The sequence below is a fragment of the Elgaria multicarinata genome, chromosome 7 (genome assembly GCF_023053635.1).
Source record: "Elgaria multicarinata webbii isolate HBS135686 ecotype San Diego chromosome 7, rElgMul1.1.pri, whole genome shotgun sequence".
Lineage (NCBI taxonomy): Eukaryota > Metazoa > Chordata > Lepidosauria > Squamata > Anguidae > Elgaria > Elgaria multicarinata.
In genome coordinates, this window is record NC_086177.1 from 21203973 (window position 1) to 21224008 (window position 20036).

Sequence of the window (20036 nt, forward strand, 5' to 3'; positions counted from 1 at the left end):
CCAGCATGGCTCTTCTTACGTTCATGTGTGTATGTTTAGTACATAAAACTAGTCCCAATGACCTCAACATAAGTCTCATTGGATATTTTGTTCTTATCCATATGGAGAAAAAATAGATGAAATTCTACAATGCCAGTGGATTTCTCAGGTACCACACAAGGCATGAATGATGAAGGATGCCTTATGTTAATAAAGTTGGTACAACTTCTTTAAAGATGAGAAATATAGGACAGGCCCCACCATGAAGAGAGGCAAAGCTCAGCCTCAGGCAGAAGTCTGGGCGGGTGAAGCAAACTGTGTAACACCCCTTCCTTTTGTGTCTTATTTTCTTTTCCATCTTTTTCATGTCTCATTAGATTATAAACTTTCAGGCAGTACACCTCAATTTTGGAGGCACTTTCTATATTATTATTATTATTATTATTATTATTATTATTATTATTATTATTATTTCATTTGCATCCTAGCCTCAAACAGCTAAAATGCTTTGACAGTCTGAAAGGAATATAAAATCATGATCAATCCATTGCAGTGCTATAAGATGTTCTTTAGTACTGCCAAATTGCAAAGCCCTTGTTAAATCACAATACGTGGTGAGGGTTTAGTTTGCGATTTTCAAAAGAAAGCTTTCTGCTTGCCACCAAAGCAGCTGAGATTCTTGAGCACTAAAGTCAAACAGTAATATATATCTTGAGAGAGCTTTCCAGTCCTCCACAAGCAGCTACCATATCCCTTCCTCAGGCCCCCTTCCCAAAAGCCCTTACCTTGGGGGATGGAATAATATCTGTCAGAGACCTCCAATAATAAATACACAGCATACATTAAGATGTAGCTAATAAGTGCAGAAGCCTCAATCCAGGTTACGACCCTAGCTTGGGGGATAGGGGGCCTTTATTCCTTGCCCCTAATGTGGTCCCAATCCAGATTGAGAGTCCAGCACTTGCAATTAATATTGCCAAACAGTGATGAAATAAAGCTAATGGTTCACGATTTTTAAATACATGCTGTAGGTGTGGGGGCAAGGCATTCTGGATCACAACCACATTAGGGGGGAAGGGTTAAATGCCCTCTTTTCCCCACACTAGGGTCCTGAACTGGATTGGGAACCCTGCACTTATTCTGGAATAAAAAGAGAAAAGAAAAAAATGTTGGTGCTCGCTATGTCTTTAAAGTCGTTTGTGCCTTGGCCTGAATCTTCACATTTCAGGAGAATATGGGTAGTAGCAGGCAAGCCTGTCTTTCAGGTAAGCTTGTCCACCACTATTTAGGAATTCTTGGTAATTTTCCAAGGACCCCCAGGGTTCTCCAGAACAGGTTGAACAATACTGATCTGTTTGCATATTCAAATAAGTTTTTTTTTTTAATTGAACGAATTCACAGAGGATTGGTCTATCAATGGCTATTAGCCATGATAATGAAATATAAGATGCACTGCAGAGATAGTATAACCATGAAATGGATTGGGGTGGTGGGAACCCAGAGAATGTTCATCTTCATTTGTGCGTTGTAATGACTAGCAACTAGATGACAGCCAGCATAGTGAGAATGTTAGATTAAGACTGGGAAGGTTAAAGTTCAAATCTGTATTCAGCCATGAAGCTCACTGGGTTATTTTGACCTTGTTCAGATGACACGCTAAGCCATGGTGGTTAAGCATTTTGAGCTAAACGTTATGGCTCAGCGTGTCATGTGAAGCATGATTTAGCATGTCATGTGTACCATACCTAACTATGGTGGCTACATAACCACGGTTTAAACATGCTCACTAACCATTTGCTGCAAAAGGGTTAGCGGCTTAACCATGGCTTCCCATGTTGTCTGAACAGGCCCATTGTCAGAGTCGTTGTGAGGATAAAATGGGAGAGGAGGAGAACCACCTTTAGCTTCTTGGAGGAAAGGCAAAATAAAAATATAACAAATACATTACCTTAGTTGATGATACTACACCAGCACATACTTAATTCCACTCTCTTGATACTGGGACAGTACTTTTCATGTCAGAATTTATCCTAAACATGCAAAACTTCCTCATTTTGCTGACCCAGTCATGAATCCAACATGTCTCTCTAATTTGAAACTCACTTCTCATCGCTGCTGTCATGGAGCAGTTGAGTGCCTTGTAGCACCAGCTGCCCCTTGGCTGTAGGTAAAAGTCAGACTCATTATATTTAACAGGATGCAAATGCTCTCTGATTCTGATCAGGTCAGAAAACTGTCACTTAACGAATGACTTCTCAAGTCTACAGGAGGCTGCCCAAAACCGTGAGTCTTTGTCACTGAAATTAATACAAAACTATTGTGCTAATAACTGTGTAAGGGGCTTTTCGATTTCATTAGTCCCCTTGATACATGGTCAAGTCATCAAATCAGATAAAAGATAAGATCAGTTTAGTGTACAATTTCACATTTGACATGAATTTTATTGATTCTGCTTTTAAAAAAGAATCAATAAGACCTTCAGCATTTCAATGAATCAAGCACTTTTCACTCCGTTTCATGAACCCATTCATTTTGTTTCTTTTTATGTGATATAAGCCTCATTAATAAGGATGGTTTCAAGGGGAAAGTGGGGGCGGAATGCTTTATAAAAAATGCACGATTGCAGAAGGGGAAAGTTTATGTTTATGTGTATGTCTCTAGGTATAAATTGTTGTGAAGGGACCTAGCAGGCATCCTCTGTAGGAGAGGAAAGAACTTGAAATCAAAATAAAAAATGTATAAAATTAAAATACCGCAGTACCTCTTTAGAACAGGGTGACAGAATATTGTATTATGCACATTAGTGTGAATCGCAATGCCAATTTACCCACACACAAAAAGACTGTATGAAAAAGAAGACTCAGTAAACTGCCTCAATTAATCAGAAGAAAATATTTCATCAGAGGTTAGGAAGACTTCACTCTGAAAACAGTGTATGCTACAACACTCCATAATGAACAAAATGTTCAAGGGTAAAGGGTTATGTTTGTAGCTTTGTAGATTAAAGTCAATTGCCCATTAAGATATGAAAACACTTGCTTGTAAATTAGGATGAGAAAACTGAATCACCATCTAAATTAACTTTTCTCTGTATTCTATGGGATGCTTTTAAAATTGGTGTTCAAATATGAACATTGCTGTTGTCTGCCTGCATTATGTACGTCCATTTTATATGAAGTATGTATAGCTAGGAGTTAGCTCCTCTTTGAACACTGAGATGGTGAAATGTCTCATGAACCACCCAGAGAGCCTCACCTATTGGGTGGTACAGAAATCTAGTAAATTAAAAAAATGGTTTATAAATGTAGGCTTTGTGACTTTCTCTTCTCCAGGAGTCTGGTAAAGTGGTTAGTAATGACTTTAGCAACAGAACTTGGTTGAAACGGAGAAGGTAGATGCTTTTCATGATAGCTTTTAGACATTTTAAAATGGGGTTGGGCATTTATACAGGGACAAAAGTGTTTATTCATTATGTGGGAGTGGAGGGAAGAGAATGTACCTATATTTTACCAAATCGATGGGGCAATGTTCCCTGGCCTCCTGTGAAGTTTTCATTTGTCTTCCTCACAAACACAGTGGAGCCAAACTCAGTCAAGCTATGAGTGGACCCATTGAAATCAATGGGGCAAGTTACTCATGACAAACTAAGGGCTCACTGATTTCAATGGATCAACTCAAAGCATTACTAAGTCTGGATCTAATTCAACAAGTCCCTCTATTGCTGAAGCAATCAGGTGATGCTCTTGATCTTGGCCTACTGTGTTATAAAGGTGGACAGTAAAATTGCCACAATGCAAGGCAAAAATATAGGAAAATGTTTCTGCATTGCTGAAACAACTTTATCTCCTAGTGCTGGATTGTAGCAAGGTTGAGTTAAGCTAGATTTACAAAACAGGACTACATTCTGCTAGGGTGACCACATGACAGGAAAAACCTGGGTTAGGATTTTTTGGTAACAAATCCAGGAAGGGGGAAATTATGAAATTTGAAGAAAAATTCAGAATTTTCCCATCCTCGCAACCTGAAGGGCAGCTTTACTTCAATGGGAATTAACAAAAAACACTTGCAGTTCTGACACTTTTAAAGGTAAGGAGATTAAACTTGGCACTTTGATAGCTCTTAGGTAGGGCTTTAGCCTTGCCACATTTGAAGCAGATCCATTCATTCTTTAATTTTTAGGATTTTAAAAAAAGTTTGAGATATTATTATTATTATTTTTAAAACCCATCATTTTTAAAGATAAAGAGAGGAAACATGGCACTGTGATAGCTCTTAGTTAGAGATTTAGCCATGCCAAGTTTGAAGCAAATCTGTGCATCCATTGATTTTTAGGAATATTTTTAATTTTGAGGTTTTAAAATTATTATTTTTAAAAATGTTCATTTTCAAAGGTAAAGAGATAAAATTGCACTTAGGTAGGGCTTGAGCTATGCCAGGTTTGAAGCAAATCTGTGCATCTCTTGATTTTTAGGAGGGAATTAAGTTTGAGGTTTTAAAATTATTATTTACAAAAACAATGGTCATTTTCAAAGGTAAATACATGAAACTTGGCACCATGATTGCTCTTAGGTAGGGCTTTAGCCATGCCAAGTTTGAAGCAGATTCATTCATCCTTTGATTTTTAGTTGTTGTTGTTTTAAAAATTGAAGTTTAAAAAATAATACTGGAGCCATATCCTTCAACCTCAGATTGGCAAACCTCCTCATTGGGGTCTTGCAGCTTGAGAAGCTTCAGCCCTTGGCATCAAGGGGATCTCCTGGTTTTAGCTAAGAAGTTCTTGGTAGGTAGGGCACCTTTCCTATTGCAGATTTCATGTGCAAGCAGGCCCCTGGAGCTCAACGGAGGTGAGGCATCCACAGATCAAAATTTGGGAAAGGAGAGGTCAGTCAAAGTATTCCATAGGGCAAAACAAACAGGTCACAGGCCTTTTTCTCAGAGTTCAACATCATGGATGATGAAGGGTCATCCTTAGACAAAAACTCTCATGACCAACAGTGAGGTGCTAATCGAGAGAGAGCCTCTCATCTTTAGGGATGTCCTGTTGCTGCGGATGTTGGAACCTGGCATGTCATTGCTTTGCTTCACTACCCCTTCCACTTCATTTTATTCACTTGTGAGCTAGGCTCTGTCTGTATTGTTAGCATGCAATGCAGGACATTTGAAGTGTGTGTCAGAGAAAAATAGATAGATTTGAGGTTTTAGCTGGCTGGCTTATCTTTTAGAGACAGAATTAGACTGAAGACACAACTCAGAGAGGGCTGTAGCTGAGCCCTGAGAAGCTGGCGTGCCACACAGAGCCTTTTAAGAGCATCTCGGAATCCAGTGTTGGTGCAGGCGGAAGTGGCTGCTGGTGGAGTATTTTTAAAACAAAAGTCACCAGATGCAACCAAGCTATAAACTGGCACCCTACCCCAGCCACAGGGTACTGCACAGCCTGGCTGGACTGTTTGGAGACTTTGGCAGGCAGAGGGGGGATTGTTTGAGGCTGGAAGCTGGAGACATTGGCTGGCTGGCATAAGGCAGAGAGAGGCTGAAGGCAACTCAGATGTACCTATAGCTTGGCCCTGAGAGGCTGGCTTGCAATCCAGAGTGATTTAAGAGCGCATCAGAGTCAAGCAGTTGTGTGGGAGAAGAGGAGGTAGAGGTGGCTGGCAGTGGAAGTTTTTAAAGTAAGAGTCACTGGACATGACCAAGCAATACCCCAGCCACAACTGGACCACTGAGAGACTTTGGTAGAGAGAGCGGGAGATTGTTTGAGGCTGGAGGCTTTGGTTTGGCTGCAATGACTTACAGAGAAAGACAACAGAGGCTGAACAGACAACCCAGAGATACCTGTTGTAACTTAGTCCCATGGTGCTGGCATGCAATGCAGGGCATTAGAAAGAGGGTCTCAGAGTTGTGTTTTTACAGGAAGTAGACAGGAGTTCAAAGTCTGGATGTGCGAAGTGGTGCTAATGCACAAGCCTTGAGAAGCTAACGTATATAAGTGAGAAGTGTGAATGGGCAAAGTAGTGTCCACTGCCTACAACACCCACCCTAATGTTAGAGCAGAGAAACTTGTAACAATCATACACAAGTTTAAAAATATATATTGAAATTTAAAAATACAAAAGCCGGCCAGCAATCCCCATTAATACCTTGCAGCAGAGTGAGGATACAGCCAGAAAAGATATTTGAGAGAAGGGGAGAATGTATCCCACAGAGTATAGCAAAAGTTTCAAAGTACAGCAAAAGCTACAAAAGTAGGAGTAAGTGAAGTTAATTTCAGATACATTGAGTGTCTCATTTGTTCTTTATTTCAGTGACTTTAACATTAGGGTTTGACAGTTAAAGCTGCAGGAGCCCTGCCCTCTTTTGTATCTGAGGGCTCATTCAGCTTTAACTGTTGTGATGAAGAGGGAATATCATCAGGTGCTGCATGCATACAAATGATACCTGCTGAAATTTCCTTTTTGATATGACAGTTAAAGATACAGGAGCCCTGTCCTCCTTTCCATGTGGTCACTCTAAACAAACCCCCTTTTCATTATCCATCCATATCTTGTTTCCCCCCTCAACTGTGTGTTCACATTGATCACAAAATAGCTCAATCCACTTCAGAAAGTCTTTTGCTGATTCCGTGTGTGTGTGTGTGTGTGTGTGTGTGTGTGTGTGTGTGTGTGTCGGTCGAACTTGTCACATGACACACTTCATTCAACCTACAACTTGCCATCAAAAGAGACAGCCTTGACTGATGAAGCACACATCACATTTACAAATTGCCATCCCCATGTGAGTGTTCTCCATCCCAGCAGTAGCACTTAGAAGGACATGTGACTCACTCACCATCATGCTGAGATTCTCTACACCCCCATTCGACAATCCTAGCAGATGTTTGGACATATGGACAGTCACAGTGAGACAGGGGTAAGTCACACCAAATGTTGTGTTTCTTACTACTGGAGCCATTTATTTACTTATTTAAAATATTTTTTGCATTGCCCCTTCGCTCAATGAGTGCAAAAAACCTAAAATGCAATGCGTAATGATAAAAACAGAGAGCAGCATTAACTATTAAAAGCTCAGAGGAGGAATATTGTCTTCACTAGCCATCTAAAATGCAGCAAGGAAGAGATTGGCTTAACCTCTCTGGAGTGGGCTTTCCAAAACCTGGATGTTGCTACACAAAAGGCCCTGTTATGAGTGTCCACCTACTTCACCTCTCTAGGAGGTGGGACATGCAACAAAGACCAGAGGATGAATTTCAGCCAGGCTCACATGGGAGGAGACAGTCTTTCAGAGACCCTGGCTCCATGTCATTTAGGGCTTTATTGGATTAAACTCAGAAACTAATTGGAAGCCAATGCTGCTCTTTCAAGATCAGGGTTATATCTATATAAATAAAAATGAAAAAGACCGTTCGTTACTGTCGTTATATCTCCGAAAGTTCTTCACCGATTGCTTTGAAATTTTGACACAGCATTGCGTTCGAATACGCGAGCGTTGTTATGTAACTATGTTCTCTATGGGGTCAAAGGTTTGTCTTAAAATCGAAGAAATAGGCCTCCTCAAAACCAGTCCTGCTGATCATTGTGACATCACCAACCAGTAGGCCAATCCGCTGCCTCTGCCTCCTCTCCTATTTGCATGTAGTCTCGCAATTGGCTGAGTGAATATAGATGTCACACCTGTGACAGTTATACGTTCTGAAGAAAGGTAACTGCCAGGAGTTTCCACTAACCTCTTCACCGTAAAAACATCCTTTTTAAAAAACCAAACAGTAGGCCAATCCACTGCCTCTGCCTCCTCTCCTATTTGCATGTTCTCTCCTATTTGCTCTTATAGGTCATAGAAGCAACAAACTTGACAGAACCTTTCAAAGGTGAAGATGTCCTCATTCCTCGCATTCCTATGATTCCAACAGATATGCCATTTCAATTTAAGAGATTGCAATTCCCAATTCGATTGGCGTTTGCAATCAACATCAACAAAGCTCAGGGCCAATCTTTAGAATTGTGCAGTTTAGATCTAGACACAGATTGCTTCTCACATGGACAATTATATGTTGCGTGTTCTAGAGTCGGCAAACCAGACAATCTCTATATCTACACAGACAATGGAACAACTAAAAATATTGTATATCCACAAGCATTGTGAAATTAAACATATTAGAAACATCCGCTTTGTCTTTTCTTTCTTTTCAATTGAAAAGAAAGACTGAGCCACAGCAACGCGTGGCAGGGTACAGCTAGTAGTCTATAAAATACATACCAGGCAAAAGTCTGGCAGCTGCGTTTTGTACTTGCTGAAGCTTCAAGAAAGACTTCAAGGACAGCTCCATGTATACAGTGATTGAAAAAGTGAACTGATTAAGGCAGGAATCCCTGAGCCACCTTCATCAAGAAGGGTGGTGCAACAGGTGAACTGGCACAACAACCAATGTTGGGCAAAGGATTCCCAGGCCACCATCACCACCTGACCAATGCTGGATCCATGAGCACCCCCAAGCATGTATATGATTCTTCACAGCATCCACACTAGACATAAGCAGTGTGTGGCTTTAGCTCTTAGGTCACTTCCACACTAGACATAAGCATTTTTGTGCATCTTTCGCCTAATGCATGTATTTTTGCATGTATTTTGTTCTGTAATCAATCTTCCTAATGTAATGCATTTGGGGCATTACTTCACCTAATATACATATTTTTGCACATAGTTCTGATTGGTGAAATCCACTGCGAAATTTGGAAAAGTGCAAATTTGGAAGGAGAAATTAGTTTCGATTCACAAAGTGATTTGGAAGGGTGAAAATGTGTAATCAGGGAAGTTCTTTCTCATCCCTAAGTGGCCATTTATTCTACAAATGACCTGGAATCTTTGTTTGAATGACAGTTGCAAAACCAGGGCCTCCTTCACACGTTATGGCACTGGTTCAGTTACTGTTGCTCTATGGGTTTGTTCCACACCACAGTTATGTTGTGAAACTACATTTAGCAGGGGGCATTCCTCTCAGCCAGTGATGAATGGGAGGCGTCTAAACATTACCATGCTGTAATGGAAGCAAAGCCACCAAAAACTGTGATAATATATGAATAAAGGGGTTCCAAGTGCCAAAGAAAAAATAATTTGAAATTTACTTGCTGGCACTAACTCCTAATAAAGGAATAAATAAAAGAATAGTTGCTACAACATTAGGTGCCTTTGTTATGCTATACAAAACCACAAAAGAATGTGAAGGTACCAAACAAACAGAAGTCACAAGGGCGTCCACTTTGCATTCTAGAGAATTTGCAGTCTCTATAAAACATGTTGTATGAGGAAAGGGAAGGCCAACTCTAATGTCTTTCTCGGGGGGGGGGGGAAGGCGGAGGTCATTATACTCATTTTAGAAACAAACTTTGCATTGTCTTCAATATATTGCATACTGCTCTGTATGGATATTTTGTTTATTGAAAAGTCAGTGTGGGGTTCCAATATAGATCAAAGCAGAGCATGGGAAGGGAAGACATACTCTAGCCATCCCCCACCGGTTTCCCCTCCCCAACATGCCAAATTGTGACAGTTTTAAAAAAAGAAGAAAAAAAGATCCCACTAACAACTTCTTTAAAAAACAAAACAAAAAAACAGCAACCTTGCTTCTATTTGGCACATGTGGGAATTTTTGGGGATTGCAGCTAGGGGAGGGAGAAGATTAGCTCTGTGTGCACTGTGGTACTGATCTGGATCACCCTCACATTTACTTTCAAATTAAATGGGCACACATGGTGTTCCTCGCTTATATATTTAACACAATGTGTACTTTGATTCTTAGAGATGCTGCACACTATGGCAAAATACAGTTCTCCTTTCCAAGTCTGTATAATGATATATCTGCTAACCACACAGGCATTTTAAAGTCTTGTTTTGATCGTTCTTTTGGGAACCCTTGACAGTTCAGAATTTTATGACTATTAAATATCTATGTGGTACGTCTATGGCAATGGTGTTAATAAAGACTCCTCTAAAGAACGGCAGTATAGTTCAACATGTGGTGAGAATGTGGATATTTTTAAATAAATATATTAATAAATATTCTGGATTCCACTAAGAGTCTCTTTTGTATTACACAAACAATTGCAAAAACGAACTAACATGATAGCTATTCTGCACATTAAGGCTAAGTATCACTTCATATAATTTTGTGCAACAGATCAGCACTAAGATCTAAAATTTACATCCACAGGACAGCTGAGGGTGCTCTGAATCTACCGCTCTCATGATATATGTGTATTACTGTGTGGGTGGGTGTGCACACACCCAGATTGTCCATCAGCAACGTTAACAAGTCAAAAGAATTATTCTGAAGAGTGAAAGTCACACCAAAAGTGATACATTTACGCCAAGTTGAAGTTGGGATGTAGGAGGAAACTACTTGAAATATTCAGTGTTGCTTATACTGTCTACTTTCGAGCATGGTATCAATCAAAATATTATTGGTTAATTTTGTGCAGTAGGAGAAAATGTGTTCCAAGGTGTAAGGGTCTGTTATGTCACAATCTACCATTTCCCTTTCTCTCTTCCCATCCTTTCACTCACTCACTCATTCACGCACAATCCTGATACCCTCTCCGTACACAAGGGACAAAGAGTATTTATCTTCTTCGCTTTCCATTTGAAAATGGGTTTCAGGGTTTAACACTACTTCCCTACCTGGAATTAAGATGACAAGGAGTTAAAGAGGACAGGGCTCTGGTATTTTCAGCAGCTGTGTACAAGATGGAAGAGTGGCAGACAAACTTGTCCTAACGGGGATAGAAAAGCTGCACCTAGTCCAATACCTCTGTTACGCAGCTAGAAAAGGGGCAGGAGGCTTCGTTTGTATTCCCCCAGAAACAGTCATTTCTCTCATGCTTTTTCTTAACATGGAGCCTAGGAGAAGAGCTCACCTATTAAACAACATTCATAAACTCACGTATTAGTAGACTAATCAATGATTTTAATCTATTGACCATGAACACATCACCAAAATAATTTACTTTAGGTGGTGCTCTATATGTTATCTGGTTTGCAGCTTGATGGCCATAATCCCACACAGAGTTCTGAATTGTTTCTGCCTAGTGATGATGTTGCTGAAATTCAGAAGTGTAGGGGTGGGTCAGAAACAAACTCTTCATGTTCAAGGTTCTTCTCCGTGAGCCCTTGTGAAAGAAAGTGAGGCGGGCAGCTACAAGGGAAAGGGGCATTTCTGCTGTGGCACCCCAGTTGTGGAATGAGCTCCTTAGAGAGGTTTGTCTGCAACTTATGTTGTACTCTTTCAGGTGCCAGGTGAAGATCTTTCCCCCACCCCCACTATTTTAGCATTTTACCATCCCAATCTTTTAGCTCTGCTGTTTTAAATCTTTACTTTAAATCTCTACATTGTTGCTCAGTTTTATTCTGGTTGTACTTTTATATTGTTGTTTTATATAGTGGTCTGAAGCTTCCATATTTTTTATTTCAGGCTGTACTTCATGGTTTCAATTTTTCGTGAACAGCCCGAAGAGCTTTGGCTATTGGGCAGTACAAAAATGAAATGAAATAAATAAAACAACATGCCGTTATTAGCCAAGATCAAAACGTGTGTTTGGGTCATAATGCTACATCTTGGCCCTTTCTACACCTAAGGGTTATCTCAGGAAAATGGAGAGATCATCCCTGCCTGCTCCTGGAATCCCCTGTGTGGCATTTGGATGCACAGGAACAGTCCCGGGATATAGGGGTTGGTGTAGACATGCCCATAGGCCACAACATGCAGAGAGGCCTGCTAGCTGCCAGCTTCCCCCACTTTCCCAAAACTTCCTCTGCCAAAGAGGGGCGGAATGACGGCAGCACCAGAGTGGTGAACTTCAGAGACTGCATGGACCTCCTCTTTAAGAACTGGATTCTTCTGAGTATGCTGCATTCTTCTGAGTAATGGAATTCTTCTGAGCAGAAGAAGCCTATCGTTGCTGAGAAGCATAGGAAACTCCATCTCCATTGTCTCTTTGCTTAATGAATTCAGATGAAAGTCACTGGTTTCTCAGGTTCTTTTACAGCGATGAACTGAATCTGGCAACCTCTAGGCCATAAATATGAGGCCTGCGCAGCTGTTGAAGCCCTCCAAACCTGCCTCTTGGCTGCCCTCTTCCTCTGATTAAATTTTATGAATTGAGGGGTGGGGTTAAGCTTGACGTTTCCAAACTTCATTGGAAAAAAGCTCTGAAACAAGATCCCAAGGTCTTTCCGCGAACTCTCCGATAATTTTGGACAAAAACTGAACTAATTTCATGGCAATCTGGAGGGAGCTTGCCCATTGCTATTTATGCCTCAAAGATCTCAATGGGATTAAACGGTGCATTACAGTGCAATGGATTGTGGCCTTGCATCTGCAAAGCTCCTTAGATTTCTTTTAAGCTGCTTCTGCCCCCAGGGCTGGATGCTTCCTATTTCACCATTTAATCAGGGAGTCAACTGTACTCTTCCCCTGCCTTTATTATTTTTCCAGTTATTCCATTGATGAAATTATTAACCTCCAGATAACAGCAGAGGAAGATTTGTTCTTAAATCTCTTATTATCTGTCCCTTCCTTTCTTGAACCCCCTCCCCCAATACTGAGAACTGCCCCAGGATTTCCGCAGCTGTCTGATGCGACTGAGTTTTACTCCGCTCCTGAACAAAGATGTTTCTGTAACATTTATTTTTTGCTTTCAATAACAGAATAAATCAGTGTATAAGCCTTTTGTTCATGTGTGCCCCGTAATCTAGATTTGCTGTAAATTAAACCAGATGGCCGTCGCCTAACTCTTTTATTCTGATGCTTTTGTAGCACAGACGGGCTATTAAAGGGAGCTTACTCTGGGGGAATCGAGGCGGATTGTCGTTGACATCAGTCAGGGTGATGTTCACCGTCGTGGTCCCTGATAATCCACCCATCTGGCCTCCCATGTCTTTTGCCTGGATGACCACTTGGTACTGCTCTCGGTTTTCCCGGTTCATATTCGGTAGAGCTGTCCTGATTATGCCTTTAAAGAAAACAAGCAAGCATTTGTTACCACTCACCATGAGGCTGGCATTCACATTTGTACAACAATGCACATGCATTTTGGAAGAATGTAGCCATTATAACATTTTAAAAGACACTTTTAAAACAACAACAACAACCCAGGAATGGTTCAGCAAAAGAATTGGCCAACACAGAGAGAAATTAGAGCCTGTAAGCTATATGTTAAGCAGAATGAGGCAATAGAATTCTGGACTTCAGTAAGTGGGGGAGGGGGTAATTTTGAATGCTTCCCCCTCTCTAAATACTCCCTACATGTAGTAATCTAGTTAACAGGGAGAACTCTTTTTTAAAGCATATTCCGCTCCCTCATGTGCTTGTTTGGTACATGCAAAGAACTATTATTATTATTATTATTATTATTATTATTATTATTTATTTATTTATTTATATAGCACCATCAATGTACATGGTGCTGTACAGAGTAAAACAGTAAATAGCAAGACCCTGCCGCATAGGCTTACAATCTAATAAAATCATAGTAAAACAATAAGGAGGGGAAGAGAATGCAAACAGGTACAGGGTAGGGTAAGCAGGCACAGGGTAGGGAAAAACTAACAGTAGAAAGTAACAGTAGAAAGTAACAGTAGAAGTAACAGTATTGACATTCAAATTACGACTTCTTTACAGAAGGCCATTCCAGAGTAGTTTTTCACCATGCCTCATTCATAGAATTTTGTGGAGAATCCAGACATCATCATATTCAATTTGTACCCCTCCCACATTTTCTCACTGCTTCTTCCATTGATGATGTTTTTCCCTTACTAGCAGGGGGAAATGCATGAAGGGGAAAAGTAATAATTAAAAATACGGAGTGCTGCACTAGATCTTTTGAGTGTCAGAGCTAGGAGGCCTCCATCTGGAAACATCCCTAGAGGTTTGAAGTGGTGCTGTGCTGAAATCTACCACTTCAATTTGCAAAATGTACTGAATAGCTCTTATGTCACATGTTACGTCCCCCACCACACCATTTGTTTTCTGTTTTCCAAGTACAAACACATCCAGGTTTTACTCCGGTTATGCTATTTCAACTTCATTTTTGCATCAGGTTTGTATCTTATCAGAATATGGCATGCAGTTGAAGAACAGTTGTGGCTACCCAGCTTCGTTAAGTTGTGTCTTTGTAACAAGGCGCAAGTCCTTCTTGAAATAAAGAAAAACAGCAACTCGGTTTCCTGACCTGTTTCTGGCTCCACAGAGAAATAAGGTTGGCCTTGGAGAATGCTGTAGATGATTCTGGCACTGTTTCCATAAGAGGGGTCATCCGCATCACTGGCAGTGACTTGCACAACAGATGTACCTAGAGTATTCACAGAGAACTTAGTTCTGCATCATGTCAGAAGTCAAAAGCAGTACACATTGCATTAAAAAAAATCATTAAACCCTTCAATAATTCTCTTTTCTTCTTTCTTTCTCCCCTTTCCTAACCTTCCTACCTCATTCTTTCTTTCCTTCCTTCCATCCTCTGCTCATAGAAACCCAAATATTTAAATATTATCTTTTGGGGCAAAGGACCAAGGGATCTCTTGATAGTTGTATTGTCATCAGCCCAGCAAGAACACCAACATCTCAAAATAGGCTCACGCCAATTGCACAAATTACAAGGAATGCATATATAGGCCGTGGATGGAGACACCAAGGCAGGATATACACTACTGCTTATAACATTTTATAATGGTTATGACAACTGTTCAGGCCCAGGACACATTACATATACAGTTTTCATAACGTTTTTAAAGTGTTATATCCTGCTTGGTGTAGATCGGGCCTGATTCATATCATCATTAGCACCTCCAAATGATACCTGATGGATCATGAGCCTACCAGCATTACTGCAGTTACAACCTGAAGGCTAACAAAGGTCTAAACCAAGCCACAGTATGAACACTAGCATTTTGCTTTATACTGGCCAAAAATCTTCTTTCTTTTTTTTTTAAGTCATATTGTGGTGTGAATGAAAAAAGAAAACAAAGGTATGGAAGTCATGCAAATTGTGCACAGAACAAGGAGTTGCTTGTTATTCTTGATTTCTGTGTTAGGCTGAATCTTACAGAACAAAGAGTTCTGTTGTTTGTTTTCATGAAGGCACCCAGACAAAAACACCCTAATATCCTATACATAGAAATCTAGCATGTTAGGGATAAGGCTAGGCTAAAACTCCCTGATATACTAGATTTCTATGCAGAGGGAGTTTTTTTTTTTGTTTTAATATAGAAGAGTTCAGTCTTCTGAGCTCCTACCTAGAGATGTGAAGGCCTCAAAAAAACCCAGAAAAAAATGGGGGGAAATTGGGGTTTGTTTGTTTTGAAAAATTGAAAAAAAAATGAAGTAGAAATGGTTTATGGAATATTTTATTTTAGCATGATGAAATATTTAAGACAAGGTATTCATGTATTTCTACAAATGATTTCTAAAAATCTATGTACAGTATCAGATTATTACAATTTCTGTGGACAAAGGACAAGCAAGTCCTAGGTTACAAACTGAGACTACAACTCTCACATGCAAGAGCAATATGGATTTCTGCCTCTAGGGGGCACTGGCACTAAAGCAGAGATGGAAACTGATAGCTACAGCTCAGAAAATGAGTCTGATTAAATTTCATGCATATTTATTGAATCTTGGTTTCCCCCCCCTTTTTTTCCCCCCCTCTCAGTTCTTTTTATGAGAATGGGTGCTTTATGTCTGCTTGATACTGTGGAGGACTAGCACAGACATAAATAATTGTCTTTTTTACTAATGTTGATGGTTTCTTCTGAATATATATATATATATATATATATATATATATATATATAGTTTTTGTTGGGTTTTTTGTTTTTGCCTGTTCCTCATAAACTGGCAAAACCAAAGAGGTTCCTTACAGTTCAGGTGTTTCCTACAGTTCAGGAGCTTGTAGCTCCATTTGTTACATTTTTAAAAAAAATAATAATTAAAAAAGGAAATTCAATTTGTAATAATTGTTTGAATGCACTGTACTTTTAATATACCAAATGTAATATTTTTTTTTATTATTATTATTATTATTATTATTATTATTATTATTATTTATTTATTTATATAGCACCATCAGTGTACATGGTGCTGTACAGAGTAAAACAATAAATAGCAAGACCCTGCCGCATAGGCTTACATTCTAATGCCAAACCTACTTGTACATTTTATGTTCCTAAAGTAACAGTGACTTTCGATCTGTAAAAGGTATTAATATTGGATTTGTTTCACTTTTTCCAGACATTTCCGTGTCCCCCCCCCCGCCCAGAAAACACACACAGAAAAAAACCCAGTTTTTTCCATGGCTTTAAAATTTCCAGAAATGTTACATCTCTACTCCCAACTACAATGTGAAGTGGTATACAGGTTTATAACCTTAGTGAGAAATAAGGACCAAACAAGACGTGGTGTGGAGGAGCCTGACCGGGGCCATTGCCTGAAGAGAGGTGGGTTTGAACCCTTTGCCCCCATTCTTTGCTTCCATGAATCTACTATTCACAAAAAGGGGAATAGCAGGGTGGGGCGGAGGTCTAATTTGGATCACAGGGGCAACAAACACGGCATTGTCCTGATCCAGCTTGCCCCCACCACAACACCAGTTATTTGTGAAAGAAAAAAAACTATGGAGGATCAAACATGTCTAAGCTTGACCCTAAACAATAGTTGCCCATGGGAAAGAATTTAATTGAAGCGCATTACACCCCTCCTGTTTCTTCAGTAATAATTAGCATTTCAAGTTCCAATTCAGCCCCATTTTGAGGCTCTCCCCATTTCTTGTAGTTTATATAGTGTGAAACCATTTTTCTTGAAAAGAAAATCTAAGGAGTCCCTTCAGAATCCTCTTTGGAGGCTAATAAGAAAGATAAATTGGAAGACAATATTTAAACGTTTCCACCGCCTTAGCTAAACTAGCCCTTTGAGTTTAATGCAAATGAGATTTTAAGCTTGACTCTGAATATTGCCTAATACGTCTTGCCTCTTACAATCTACTGCAATTTTATCTTGTACTGTAGAAATTCTATGGAGCAGATTGAATTAATAGCCACAAATGTAAAGTTACAATACCAGCGTTGACATGCATTTATTTATTTTTCCCAGCAGAATTTGAACACTGCATGTGTCGCAGTCTTTCTGCACAATTACGTGGCAGCAAATCTAGCTCTACAAATCATTTTACACTTGACAGCGAGCTGCACCATGTTCCGGCTCTCTGTTGAGCATATCTATAAGGTAAGACATATATTCCAAACCCATGACTGTCTGATTCACGCATTAGGTTTATAGGTTTATACCTAACATGTGAAAGTAGGGCTGGATCGAAATTACAATGATCATTTCAAAGCCATTTCACTCCCGGTGAAATTGGTTGTTTCAATTCACTGATTTTTCAGTGAAATGGAGAAATAAATAAGAAGGCCATTTCGCTCCCACTGAAATGGGTTCTTGGCTTTTGAGAGAAATGGCAAAATAAATAAAAACCCCATACATGTTTTATTTGAAATGAGACTCCAAAGTTTAGAAACAGTCCCCTGCTGTATTTAGGGGTGTGTGAGGTGAGATCAGAGATTAACGGTGAAGTCTTCTGCATGTCTAATCAGAAATAAGCCTCATTGGCCCCATTCAGACAACACGCTAAACCATACCGCTTAACCACAAAATAGTTAATGGAATGCAATACATTCCATTAACCATTTTGTGGTTAAGCAGCATGGTTTAGCGTGTTGTCTGAATGGGGCCATTGAGTTCGATGAGACTTACTCCCATGTAAACATGCTGATGAGTCTACATAGCAGTTGCAGGAGGGAGCCATTTCATGAAATTGTTTCTCCTCAAACTACCATGTCAATTGTATGGATTTTTACTTGAATCACTGTCCTCTTATATAGAATGTAATATAATTTGCACATTGATGGCCCCATACAAAGAAATTGATAGGTCTACGGAAAGCCAGAGGCCTGAGGTTAGATCATCAGCAGGGCGTGGTGGTGGCAGCTGTTCATCGAATCATAGAATCATAGAATAGTAGAGTTGGAAGGATCCTATAAGGCCATCGAGTCCAACCCCCTGCTCAGTGCAGGAATCCACCCTAAAGCATTCCCTTTTGTCTGTGGCCAGCATCTGGTATTTAGAGGCACATTGCCCCTGTACGTCCAGCTTCTCTCTGATTCTATCCAATGGTGGTTCTATACAATAGGCCCATTCTTCAAACTCAAACAGCCCTAGCAGAGCTCTGATGAATCTTTCCATTTCACAAGCGGTGGCCCACGATGCTTTCACAAGCAGTTGTGTAAAAAGTTGCGCAACTGCTTGCACAGTGGGGTTGTGCAATCTGTGGTGCAGCCCATGGTGCATCCTATTGTGTGACCCTGTTGCACAACCAGTTGCATGAGAGTAATGCACAACTGCTTGCACAACCATAACTTTAGCTGGAGTCTCCTCTTGCGCATATCTCAGAACCTAGTTTCCACTAACGCAACACGTTTGCGCTAATGGAAGCCCACAGTTGGATACTGCCCTTATAAGCCCATCCTCCATGAATTTCCTTATCCTTGTAAAATGGGGAACCTGTAGTCATCCAGATGTTGTTTTACTCCAACTCCCATCAACCCCAACCAGCATGGCCTATGATCAAGGATAATGGGAGTTGGAGCAACAACGTCTGGAAGGGTGCAGTTTTCCCACCGGCATTTTTGAGTTATCCGAACTAGTGGACATCATAACATCCTGTGCCAGCCCAATATATTCAACACCCAAACTTTGCACTTTAGCAAAAGAGCCCTGGAATGTCCCTCGCCATCCAACCCTGACATGTCACACACTTGCTACAGGTTCAAGGCTGGCACAGTTTAATCCTTCACAGATAAAATGACTGATCATTAAAACGAGAGTCGGGATTCAGTCTGTGTGATAAGTTTGTAATGAATAACTTAGCTAGTTTTAAAGGCATAGTGAATTCTACCCTGTAGCTTTCTTGACTTCCATTTTGCCACGCTGAAATGTATGAGCCTTTAATCAGCTGGAAGACTAATCCGTTCCGATCAATTTGAATACATTAAGGGCCTTCCCTTCTGTTTCATGTCTACATTTAGACGATTTAGAAACTGCAAAGCCTTCAAAGTCTTCTGAGGTAAAATTAAAGTGAGTCTTGACTCGCCTTTGCAGTTCTACCCAGCTTGTTATATTGCTGCATATTATACTGTTACCTTTTTAGAAAATCATTTCATTTCTTGCCCGCCAGCCAATTTTTAATCCTTTTCAATGGTACACCCATGTGCCGTACTTTGTAGATCAAATCTTTTGAAGAGCCTTGAGTCCTTTTGCAACGCATGGGAGAATATCAGAAGCGTTCCCCAAACAAATTGTGCAGCACCATTTTCCATTTCTATTTTGGCTTGGGGTTCTGTTTTGTTTTCAGTTTAGGAACAAGCTGAAATATTACTCTGGCTCATCAGGCAGCTATCTCTTAACGTCCTTCCTCGTATTTGAGAAGTGGTGAATTCGGTCACCAGGGTCGGCCCTACCATTAGGCAGAGTGAGGTGGTTGCCTCAGGAGGCAAATGCTAGGGATCAAGAAGCAACAGCAAGGTGTTAGAGGACAGAGCTGTATGCTGTATAACCTCTCTTGTGCCCACTAAGTTAGCCTGCTCTGCTGTAGTGAAGAGCAGAGGGTGCTGTCCCATTGCTGGCATTGTAGGACGATTCAACTGTCATCTGTTCGACTTTTATGCATGGAAGGAAAGGGAAGGTGCCATCATGTCCTTCATCTCAGGAAGCAAAGTGGCTTAGGCCAATTTTGTCTGTGGCCATGGCTAGACTAGGGCCACAGCTAGACCTAAGGTTTATCCTGGGATCATCCAGGGTTCTCCCCTGCCTGAGCACTGGATCCCCTGTGTGTCACCTAGATGAACAGGTTTGACCCCTGGACGATCCAGGGATAAACCTAGCTATGGCCTAGGTCTATATCCCAGGATTGTCCTGGGATCATCCCTGTGCATCTAAATGACACACCGGGAGCAGGCAGGGATGA

At 40.4% G+C, this 20036-nt stretch overlaps 1 protein-coding gene across 1 annotated transcript in view; it reads right to left on the bottom strand.

The window, feature by feature from the left end:
* Positions 1-20036, bottom strand: part of CDH10 (cadherin 10) — a 152599-nt gene that overhangs the window by 25845 nt on the left and 106718 nt on the right. The window contains exons 4-5 of the mRNA XM_063130256.1: positions 14196-14315; positions 12810-12977 (exon numbers count right to left, since the gene is read on the bottom strand). Coding sequence (XP_062986326.1) covers positions 12810-12977; positions 14196-14315 — 288 coding nt within the window. The remainder of the gene's footprint in view (positions 1-12809; positions 12978-14195; positions 14316-20036) is intronic.